Source organism: Myxocyprinus asiaticus, chromosome 3, assembly GCF_019703515.2.
Source record: "Myxocyprinus asiaticus isolate MX2 ecotype Aquarium Trade chromosome 3, UBuf_Myxa_2, whole genome shotgun sequence".
Classification (NCBI taxonomy): Eukaryota; Metazoa; Chordata; class Actinopteri; order Cypriniformes; family Catostomidae; genus Myxocyprinus; species Myxocyprinus asiaticus.
In genome coordinates this window covers 13,781,238-13,793,375 of record NC_059346.1, presented here as the reverse complement: position 1 = coordinate 13,793,375, position 12,138 = coordinate 13,781,238, and the positions used below count along the sequence as shown (strand labels likewise).

The window sequence follows — 12,138 nt, the reverse complement described above, 5'->3', positions numbered from 1 at the left end:
TTACTGTAATGGGCACAGCCATAGAGGCAACAAGAGTCCAAAATGAATAATATCTCAGGTGCAGTTTATTGTGCAACTAGAATCCCAATAATAACCAAAGAAATTTAAGATTCTTAAAGGGACTCTTATTTTGAAAAGTGTGAGTTTCCAGTTCTTACAATCATCTACCTCTACAATGTATTACAATAGAAACACAATAAAATAAACACTGTCATATGGGCTATAAATTCTGAATGAGCAATAAGTTCCAGAGGAACACAGAGGAATAATAATAATAAAATAAAACCTTTCACAATTATCGGCATTGATTTTAGCAGATAACTGATACTTCCAAAAAGTAATCCGGCACTGATTAATCGGTAAAGGCGCAATCACATTTACCTTTGCACGCAGAATACCGTGGGCGAAGAAGGCGTGGGCAGATGTTGAACTCGTGTGAAACCAGCAAAGAACAAGTAGCCAAGCTGCTGCTTTTTAATGCTAGACTTTATACTCTGTGTAAGTTAAGTTAAAAAGAAAATTATATCCTTTTCTTTTGTGAATATTCAGTGTAGCTGTGTACGAAGCTTCACCCACACAGGTCACTGCCAAACCAAGCAACCTACTACTGGTCAGCTCGGCAAATTCGCCTGTCAAAGATCACCAAACTTGAACTCCATGCGAAATCCGTTAGGGGAAATTCTTCGCCACTGGAAGTCCATTTTGTGGATTCCCATTGAGATGTCTGTATTTCGCCTGTGGAATTTCACCGTGCAAAGTTAAATTTGACTGTGCCTTAAAACGGATATATCGGTTGACCTCTAGGGGTAGCTTAGTGGTAATGGATCTAATAATCTATGATTGATGAACTGGAGAATTACTGGGATCACCTAATCATAATTGTGCCCTTGAGCAACCAAAAGATACTCTAGTTGCTATAGATGTACTGTATTGTCGTGTATTGCATGCCACTTTGGGTAAGAAAGCTTCTGCTAAATGATGAACTCTTTACTCAGCTTCGGATGTGGTGATTAACGAGGAGAATGCTTGGTTGGCTGTTGGCTCTATGGTAGCAGCAGAGGCCAGGCAGGCCATGTTCAGCACACTGGGACTAACTGGCTGTGCTGGTATTGCTCACAACAAACTCTTAGCCAAGCTGGTGTCAGGCACCTTTATACCCAACCAGCAGACCACACTTATGCCATACAGCATTGCAGAGCTCATAAGCAGCCTCACAGCACCACGTAAATTGCCTGTTAAGTTGTTAAGAATGACTCACAAGCCATGATCTTGTTAATGCAAGACGATGTACCAACGATAGTTGGGATTTATGTGATTCTTAGACCTCTGGTGCTACCCATGGCAAGCATGTCATACTGTGGATTAGAGCCTGACCGATATGGGATTTTTGAGACCGATACCGATTTTAGAGAGGGAAAATTCACCGATTACCGATATGGTGGCCGATATATATAATTTTTGAGCTGGAATGAAAACAGACCTTTTCTATGTGGATTTTTCACCAATTTTACACCGATATGACTATACAGAGGTACTCAGAAGGCTGATTTCTTAAATATTTTTATCAAAGAATATTTGACATTATTATTATACATTGTCAACAAATTCTAGAAATGAACACTGAGAAAATAAAGAATAAATAAAAATACAATAAATAGCTAAATAAACATCAGTACTGTATGTTTATTATCAGTCAATTGCAGACCATTAAAATAAAGAATAAATAAAAATAAAATAAATAGCTAAATAAACATCAGTACTACTGTTTAGTATCAGTCAAATGCTGACTATATTAACACTGCTGAGTCAAGATAAACAGATAAGCAGCAGTGTTACACCGTATTCTGCTATACAGGTTCAGGGGAAACTTTCAACGGTGGAAAACCAGACTTTTAAATATTACATTTTATAAATGCTATGACTGGAATTGTTCGGTTGAAGGGGGTACCAAACTGTGAATCCTGAAGAAAACAGTTTGGTGAATACATGTTTACTCATTAGCTTCCACTCAGCTGACAACAATGAAAGAAGCTACGTGATTAGCCAGTTAGCTATAAGCTCGTTGTCACGGAGAGTAAAAGACAGACATTGTTTATTTTACTTTCCAGCATTTTGTCTCACCAATGTAATAACATAGCGTGAAATCAACACTCAGCAGACACAATCCACTACCGCACCGTTGTCTGCTGAGCTGCAAAAAGATTCTCTGATGTTTACCTTTCAATCTGCTACATTACTGACTGCACTGACAAACTATAGCTGGCTAACAGCAAACAGACATGAGTGACATGGTTGTCAGGGACAAGGTTAATGTTACATTAGTTATATTGAAAAGGGAAAATGATTAGGTCATTGTATATTAAGTTTCTAGTATGTATTTAACAAACTAGTTAACAACATACTGTGATGACACCGCTGAACTCCACCCTGTCTGCAGAGCCACCGTCAGTTCAGAGTCAGCTCTGTAAACAATAGAGTCGGAGGGTGCTCTGCTGGACAAACTACGCTATAACACCAATTCTAAAGCATTGTTTTCTGCATTATATGTTCTGAAGTTTTCATATCGGTGCATATCGGTAAAATATATGGCGATACCGATATATCGGTGAAAGGCTAATATCGGCCGACTGATATATCGGTTGGGCACTACTGTGGATGTTCTATAAAAATCTGTGTTTCATGGAATTGGCTGTGTTTTTAAAGGAATTGGATACAGGACAGGTGAGAAGTAGACGGCTCTGGGTCTAGTCAGTGTGCAAGATCTGCAGTTATTCCCTCTGCCTTAACTAGTGAGGGAGTTTGGGGAAGTAATGACTAAAAGAATTCAGAACCTCGCCTGTGGCATTGATGACTCTCCAGTCACACCGTCAGGGCCTCCTCAGGTATTCTCCATCTCTGCTTTCCCTTTTTACTGATTTGTTAGTCCTACCATTACCAAAAAGTACTGTGGTGGTAATAGAGCACAACAGTGCCTGGCCACTTATTCAGTCCTCTGGGTTCCAATTCATTTCCCATAGACTTTTCATTAAATTCTTCATAAAAGTGTTGTAAGCCATGAACCAAACCAACCAGCTCTAAGGTAAATCACAACATCACAAACTTTGTTTTGAGGCAAAAAATTATTGGACAAAAAGACATAAAGGTACAAGGCTGTGTACTTACCATCATTCATGACGGCATGGACTACAATCCCATGAAGCATTGCAAATAAAGCATGTTTCGTTGTCTTCGTTTGCTGCGGTTTTCTGACTGGTAAAGCTTTCTCTGCTGGACCATGGGTAATAGTTGTTAATTTTTAAACAATGAAGTTAAAATAACGCAGATGGATGGTTTCAACAGAAGCCGATACCATCGATGTACAACGTCGGAGGTCAAGGTATGTCTGACTTTAAAGGTTTATAAGTTATCGTTGAAAACCAATTCGTCTATGGGATAAATTCATGGGATTTTTACTTCCGGAACCAGACTGGTGTCTATACCATGGTACTGAACGATTACCATGTTCATGTATCATGATGCTCTGGTTTCCCCCACAGTCCAAAAACATGCAGGTCAGGTCAATTGGAAACTCTAAATTGGCAGTAGGTGTTAGTGAGATTCTACCTGTTTAAGGTGTTTTCCTGCCTTCAGCCTGAGGTAGTTGGGATTGGCTCCAGCCCCACAGATCACTCTATATTGGGTTTCAGCCAACCAAGAGCATCAGCATTTTGTGAGTCAGCACTGAATTATAGCAGAAATCCTGCTTCTCATAATTGTGAACTCAGTGAGACCTTTTCCACACCCCACTCCTCCATGGAAGTCAATTCTGAGTATGGGAAAGCCACAGAATGCTGTGGTATCCCTCCCACCCCCCTCAATCAGATGTGCCTCCGAATGTGGACCCTTATGTATTCTCTCAACTTCCTGCTGATGTGCAGAGAGAGTTACTGACAGAGTGAAGACCACAGAAACCTGTCCTAAAAATCCCCACAAAACACTCACAAAAAATCTCCAATACCAGAGACAAGAAGACTGCTTCTCAAAGCAGCCAGTGTCACAACATACTGAAATATTTCAAATCCAACTGAGGACACTTTTGAGTGTCACTTGAGTGCCTGTATATGATGTGAGAAATTGTTAAACCAATGTAAACCATATGTATACATTTTAAATAAGCTATCTTAAGGATTTCAGATCTATTTTGTTTCGTTTAGAAAAACTGTTGTAATTCATTGCACTTTGTTAATAAACCAAATATATAATTTCCACCTCTATATTCATTTTTAGGAACCATTAAGAATTGAAGGTTTGAATATTTAACAAAAACAGTGTTTTAAAAGCGCTCTGGCGTGTTATAGTTCTTAGTATGTTTTTAGGGGACATCACAATGTTTAAAATGTACACTTTCTTCTTATAAAGCCCAGAGAGCTTACTGAACTTTTTAATCCTATATTGTCTAAATGGTATATTCCCATACATTAGTATTTGAAATGTGACACTTCTGCATTCATGTAGTTCATGAGTCTCACTGAATAATTTATTAGATATTTGAATTATACTTTTGCATCCTTTTGAAGCTAAAAGGGTTAGAAGAAAAGGGTGTAGAAGAAAAACGTGAAATGTGAAATTCATGAAAATTCTGAAATTTCATTCAGTATTTACTCACCCTGGTATTGTTCTAAAGCAATATGACTTTGTTTTTCAGTACACAAAGGGAGAAATAAAAAAAAAAAATCTACTCAGTGATGTCATACAATGGCAGTGAATGGTGACCACTTCTTCAAGATTCAAAAGGATGCAAAAGTATAATTCAAACATCTAATAAATTATTCAATGAGACTCATGTCTTGTTATAAAGGCATACAATAAGGTTTGGTGAGAAACAGACAGAAATCTAATTTATTATTTAGTTTGATTTCTGAGTACTCCGGTTAATACAAATAAGGCTGGGTATTGAAATGCATCTCCTCTTTGAATACAAACTCTTCAGACATGTTTTGTAAGTTTGGTTCTCTTGTTTGTGTGCAGCTGTGTTGTGTTTTCTGTTTTTAATATCTCTGTGGTGGTCCGATTGTTCCCACAAAGCGAGTTTTTGCTTGAACGTCCCATATCGCAAGCGGGGCCACTTAACTGCTGCTCTCGTTCAATCTCATGAACGCACACAGGAGTGCAATGTTCAGTCAAGAATAATCAATTCGATTTTTGTTTCTTTCTCACCATACCTAAATGTATGCCTTCAGTACAAGGCATGAGTCGCGTGGAATCATTTATTAGACATCTGAAGTATATTTTGGTGTCTTTTTGAAGCTTGAAGAGGTGGTCAGCATCCACTGCCATTGTGTGACATCATTAAGCATAACATTTTATCAAAATGTATCCATTTGTGTACCAAAGAAAAAAAATAAGAATGTCATATTGGTTTTGAAAAACACGAGGGTGAGTAAATAATGAATGCGTTTTCATTTTTGGGTGAACTATTCCTTTAAAGCCTTTATTTTATTATATTTGTATTTCCGGTACCTCTTAAAGTCGTATTGCTTCACAGTGTAATCCTGCGTTGCTTCCTCCATCTGTAAGAAGCATCTCTTTCTGGGCACATTGTATCACTATTATTCAGGCCATTATAAGCTCTGTCCCGTCCAGCATTTTCTCCGTTACACATCGCCGGTTTGCAGATCGTCTTTGAGGATGAAAAGAGCGAGGTTGGCCGTGGTTTTGAGCGTGCTTTTGGCAAGTGTCTTCCTGTCTGAAGCAGCGCGGAGCAGGAAAGACTCCAGCAGCCAGAACAGCTTCAGGAGGGCGGCCAGCGGCTTCTACCAAACCCTCAGTAATGTCTTCGGAGAGGATAACATCAGGGCTCTCTACAAGGTCCACATAAGATCATGCAATAATCTCATGTAGTCATTTAAAACTTAGACACGCAGTTTTTTTTTTTTCCAAGTTGCATTTAATAAGGGCCTACAGAGAGTACCAGCTATCAGTGGCTGTGTCTCATCACCTGCTGAGCTGCCTACCTAGTGAACATACGGGCATGATACGCGCGTTCGATGCGAATTTTTGGGATAAATAAAACCGTTCAAACTTTTGTGATTTCCAAAATTCTGGTAGTAGGTCATTAGGTTTAAGATGTAACCAGTGTCTGATCGGTGAAGAACCTGCTACTATATCATCCAGGTTTAGATTAAGATTTTGGGAACACTTTATAATAATTTAATTAATAATACAATCACATGCATTATATAATTCTTAACAAATCAGTCCTTCATGTATATGAATAATTATATATAAAAAAAATGTTTTACATTTAGATTAACCCTAATATATATTTGCAATTCTTCCAGTCTTCAGTTATTAAAAAATAATAATAATAATACAATTATTTTTATTTTTTTGCAGTTCTTTTCAAAGACCACAGAGAGGTTTGTTAATGGAGTTGATTCAATATTGGACACCTTGTGGAAACTCTGGGTGGATCTGCTGGATGTTATGGGGATTGACTGTAAGTCTGGATCAGAATTGCTTCATTTATTGATTTATTTATTCATGTTAATGACAACAGTGTCTTACTGCAGAGTTTGTCTAATGCAAAACAAAGTCCTTAAAACCTCCTTAATTTCTCTCCCTCCTTCCTCTTCTGTTTCTGTCTCTGTTCCCTCCAATCTGGTTTTATTTCTCTATCTTTGGTTCTCTCTCTCTCTTTCCTTCCTTCTCTCTCTCTCTCTCCAGCCTCTAACCTGACTCACTACTTCAGCCCATCATCCGTATCCAGTTCTCCGGCTCGTGCTCTCCTTCTGGTGGCAGCCTTGCTGGTAGCTTACTGGTTCTTGTCCCTGTTCCTGAGCGGCTTCTTTTACATCCTCCATGCTGTGTTTGGCCGTTTCTTCTGGCTTGCCCGTGTGGCACTTTTCACTCTCTCATGCCTGTACGTTCTACAGAAGTTTGAGGGCGACCCTGAAAAGGCGGTGATACCGCTGTGCTTCATCATGGCAGTGTACTTCATGACTGGACCGGTAGGAGCTTACTGGTGGAAAGGGGGCGGAGCCGGAACTCTGGAAGAGAAGATTGACCACCTGGACACCCAGATCCGACTTCTCAACATTCGTTTGAGCAGAGTGATTGAAAACCTGGAACGCTCTAGTGACCAATAAAGGGACGGGATTTTGCCGCAGGCTAACAGTGTATCCTAACCAAACGCGATGCTATACCTTTCCGGCGACAAGCAATTTGTCTGTCCACACTGAATGCGAAACTGCGGTGCGACATGGCACAATCACAGCCAATCAGAACATATTTGATGTTAAATATACAGTTATGAGGAGTGGCATTTTGGACCACTGAGAGTTCACAGGTGGCAAGGCCACAGAAAATAGAAACCAAGTGATCAACAAAATGTTGCTGTCGTAGCTGGTTTGGACAAAAACTCTGGCTAACATGGAAGTAATACTTTTTAGCGCTTGTCACGTTATTGTGTCGCGTCTGGTTAGGACATAATGTCAAAGCTGCGGTTAAGATTAGGTGAGAAAAAAAATTACGATCACTTCGATTCCTTTTTTGCCCCTTTTTTCTCAGGATATCCCAGCATCTTCAATGCCAATAGACCTTTTAGTCAGGCAAGAATTGTTTGTGATTCGATTTTCTTTTTCGACATGAACAATAACAGCTAGTTCTGATATGAACCCTCTTATTTTGTATGTACTTTTAATTCGCAAGTTGATAGACTGAAGAAAGTTTCCATTACATTTGCCATATTGTAGTAGAATGTATTATTAGAGTCCAACATCCACTGTAGCTGCCCATTTCTCTAAGTAAATATCAGGACGTTTTTGTATACTGTGGATCTGTGTGTAATAGCAACTCAGTGTCTGCAAGGGTTTCTTGGCCTTGAGTTGAGTGTGTTAGTCCATTGCGCAGTGTTTTGTCATTGTTTGCTACACACACCCGTAAGTGTGTTTGTCTGTGTATATTTATTCGTCATAAAGGCAATGCAATTGAGAGTTGATTCGGAAACACTCAAAGTGTGAAGGATAATAAGTATCACTTCATTTGTCTCATTGAATCATAAGGTCACCAGAGGTCACTCTGAGTTCAGGACCGATCAGCACTATCAGGGATAGAGATGTATGTGGAAATCACGTTCAGAAAGCAGCTAGTCATCAATGTACATGGTTTCTCTGTCCAAATTTTCATGTGGTAAGATAAGTATGAGCAGGGTAAAACCTGGTCATGCATTTTGTTCTCAGCATGAGCTCATGAGTAACATTGAATCTGATTGGTTTTTGTTAGGTTAATTGTAATTTTATCAATTGAAGTTGTGGCTATACTGTGGATGCAATGCTTTTCTGTGTATTATACAATTTTCATATGTATGCATATAGAAAGGGATCAATTGAATATTTATATAATCCCACTACTGATATGATGATCTAATAGTTAGTGCTGCTTAATTGTTTTTGTAAGAAATGTGTGTGTGTGTGTGGTTCACTGCACATTTTGTTTACTAGATAAGCCCTCTAAATTCTCAATTATCTATTGACCAGCTTACTACTGTTCTAGGTTGTCATATTATTTATTATTCAGTTATCATATGAATCAATCTAACTTGTGCAGTCTCATTGAGAATTCACTCCTTCCTGTTTGTTTTAATGTCCATTCCACTTTTTGTCTTTTGCCTTATCATGCTCTTATAATTACACACCCTTCTTAAAGGTGCTGTAAGCGATTTTAGCTTTTCTAGAATTTCCACAAGTTGAGCTGTTGGATTAGCCACACCCCTTTCTCCAAACACAACACTCCAAAGACACCAAATGAGCTTTATTAAGACTGTCTGGAGTAGAAGCAGTTGTCAAAAACAACAGCAGAAAAATAGCGCCCTCAACTGACTGCTGTTATGAGCAACATGGCATAAAAATGGCATTAAGCCTCAGTAATTCGCTGCAAATACAATACTATGAGAACGCGCAAAATGATTGACGGGCAGAAAGTGTCATTGGACGCAGCCCACAGACACATTTTTGTTTGCCGTTTACAGAGTCTAGAGCTGTCACAGAGACAGGTGAGATGTCTCACGACACTTATTTCATTAATATTTTTCTGGGAGTAGGACAATTTTTTGTATATCTTTCCATGAAAAAAGCACCTTTGTTTTCACCCTGCTCAAAAGATGAAATATTATTGTAATTTGACAATTTTTTAAATTGTCTTTTTACTTTTAAAATATAAAGTACATTTTTCTTTAATTTATTAAACATTAATATTCCTATATTTAAGTAAATACTTTGGAAGTCAATTTTCACATTTGAAGACTGGGAACATTTCATGTGCCGTATTGAAAACAATTGTGTAGATTTTCAAATCAGTGTTACTAATTTTCATTTACTTAATTTCTTCTAAATTATGTTTTGTTAGTATAGATGTCTCCAGCCTGCTGTTGATTGCGATAGTTATGTGATGCACTAATGTCAAGAAGGCCCTATTTGTGTGTATGTGTGAAGGATGTTACCTGGTCTTTAAATCATACAATACAAGCACCAACTTTTGTGTAACTATCCAAATGGCAAACACTCATGTGTAATTACAAAGTACCAGCATTGTTGTAAAAGTACTGGGAACAACTAAGTATTACACTTCTACATTTTTTAGCAAACACTCCATTATATAAAACAGGCTTGTGCCAATGTACTCACATTTCTGCAGTTGTAACTGTTTTGAGAAGCCACAGCAATACACTGTGAGATGAATCTATTTTTGCCGTAATGTCAAGTGTAGGACATGCAGAATGAATGTGACTTCTTTAGCAGTGCAGCCATGATTTGTGCTGGAATTGCAGTGCTTTTTTTTTTTTTTTTTTCATATCAGAGCTATTTTCTGTTCATATCAGAGCTATTTTCCAACCTACACTTTCTTGCAAATTAATTTAAATCTTGGATTGATACTGCATAGTTGTGGAATATTGTGTTTTGTATTAGTATATCATCTGCATTAAACATAAGGGAAATATACTGAGATAATAACTGCAAAGATCCAGTTTAAAACTCTCTCTCTCTCTCTCTCTTTTTTATGTATCCCATTTACTGCGCCAGTGCCAAGTGTTGTGTGTTGAGGATTTTTTATTTGATTGATTTTAACAGAAAGCACTGAATCTATATGTGAAGTCTAAATGCCTAGATTTCTAAATCTGGTCTGCTTTTGTACTGTATAACTTTCATCAGGATTGTTCAACTACAGTGTTGCTTGCTGTGGTATTATTTGTGCTGTCTGTGTCATATTTTGTGTTTATGCAACTTGTTAAATGATTTTCTCTAAAATGAAACAGTAGTCCAAAAATTATTTAATAAACAGAATATATGATTTGACCAACAAGTCTTGTGTGTTTTAATGTATATTACAGAAATTCTTGAGATTTATTTCCATACTTTTTTTGCCCAAAGTCTCTTCAAATGAGAGCCCAACCCTTACTAAGACAAACAGTGTCATCCTTTACATGTGCTCACATTGCAGTTCTTGGTTTTTGAACTTTAAGGTTGCTTCACCTCATAATTTGGACACGCGAGCTTGTGTGTGGTGCAACAAAGATTCATGGTTGAACATTGCTTCATTTGTCTGTTTCGATTGGCTTCAGATAAACTTGACTAATGTCCTAACTTGAATCTGTGAAGCAACACATGTAACTCCCAAAATTATATAGAAACATTAAAAGGTCTGAGCGTCTCTTTGTATTCAATCTATTATTCCCCTCTGGCACTAAACACGTTTTAAAGTGATGTATGCTGCATATAATTCAAACGCAATGTATGAGAAGTATTCAGAGACATCTGTCACACATGGATTTTTCCATCAAGTCAGTCTGCAGACTGCCTGGCTGCCCTGCACGGGATTGGGCACACCTCTAAAATGCTCCATCAGTTCTCTGCCTTCTATTGGCCAAACGCCACTGTGGGCGGAATCGGCGAAACGGTTGCGTGACTTTTGATTGGTTCATTTGTCCGTCTGTCCATGTTGCTGTCTCTCGTGCCGCCGTCTCAGCTGATGTGAGACCAGTTTTAGCAGCCAATGAAATAAAAGATATGCTAATCGCGGCGCAGTCATATATCCCTCCGCCAAAGACAGACAGTAACTGACAGTAATGCTTTTTTATTCCAACCCATTTAAATTTAGTGGTCAGGAGGCCACATTTATTCTACTTGTGTGAGGTATTATGTAACATGCTTCAAAATGTAATTAAAATCAATGTAAATGGCACTAACACGTATATATTGTTCAAAATATTGAACATAATATTGTTCATTAATATTGATGGACATTGTAAAAATATACAAAAATATTAATAAAAAAGATAAATAAAATAGATAAAAAGAGATAAATAAAATGTGTCTCGATTTTGAACAGAAAACCTCAGAACTTTTTTTTATTTTATTTTTTATAACCAGATGGGTATTTTTTGTTGTTGTTTGTTTTGATCTTTTTATTGCTAGCATAGAACCATACAATAACAATCCGCAAAAAAACTATGAACTTGTCACAGTACATATGGATGATAAGACTAATTAAATAAATAACAAATACCAGATGAGTAACAAGGACATATAACTCAAAGTAAGTAAAGATGGACAAAAAAGAATAAAACCCTAATTAATACATCGACTAAGGTGAAGTGTTTAAAGGTGCACTCATTCATTTTTTTCCTCATTAAAAAAGTTTAACTCCTAAAGACATGAATTGTAATTTTGCAATATACAGTTGTGCTCAAAAGTTTGCATACCCTGGCAGAAATGGTGAAATTTTGGCATTGATTTTGAAAATATGACTGATCATGCAAAATGATCTTTATTTAAGGATAGTGATCATATAAAGCCATTTATTATCACATAGTTGTTTGGCTCCTTTTTAAATCATAATGATAACAGAAATCACCCAAATGGCCCTGATCAAAAGTTTACATACCCTTGAATGTTTGGCCTTGTTACAGACACACAAGGTGACACACGCAGGTTTAAATGGCAATTAAAGGTTAATTTCCCACACCTGTGGCTTTTTAAATTGCAATTAGTGCCTGTGTATAAATAGTCAATGAGTTTGTTAGCTCTCACGTGGATGCACTGAGCAGGCTAGATACTGAGCCATGGGGAGCAGAAAAGAACTGTCAAAAGACCTGCATAACAA

The 12,138-nt window shown here is 37.6% G+C and overlaps 1 protein-coding gene across 1 annotated transcript; it reads left to right on the top strand.

Moving 5' to 3' along the window:
- Positions 1-5,520: 5,520 nt before the first annotated feature.
- Positions 5,521-10,329, top strand: LOC127418837 (BRI3-binding protein-like). The gene is made up of 3 exons (XM_051659694.1): positions 5,521-5,847; positions 6,376-6,478; positions 6,706-10,329. Exons 1-3 carry the CDS (start codon positions 5,668-5,670, stop codon positions 7,125-7,127), a joined length of 705 nt encoding a protein of 234 aa, XP_051515654.1. The 5' UTR covers positions 5,521-5,667; the 3' UTR covers positions 7,128-10,329.
- The last annotated feature ends 1,809 nt before the right edge of the window (positions 10,330-12,138 follow it).

Coding starts and splice junctions, on each gene's coding strand:
- LOC127418837 (XM_051659694.1), top strand. CDS start 5,668: ATGAAAAGAGCGAGGTTGGCCGTGGTTTTGAGCGTGCTTTTGGCAAGT. Junction 5,848..6,375: donor ACATCAGGGCTCTCTACAAG/GTCCACATAAGA, acceptor ATTTTTTTGCAG/TTCTTTTCAAAGACCACAGA. Junction 6,479..6,705: donor GGATGTTATGGGGATTGACT/GTAAGTCTGGAT, acceptor CTCTCTCTCCAG/CCTCTAACCTGACTCACTAC.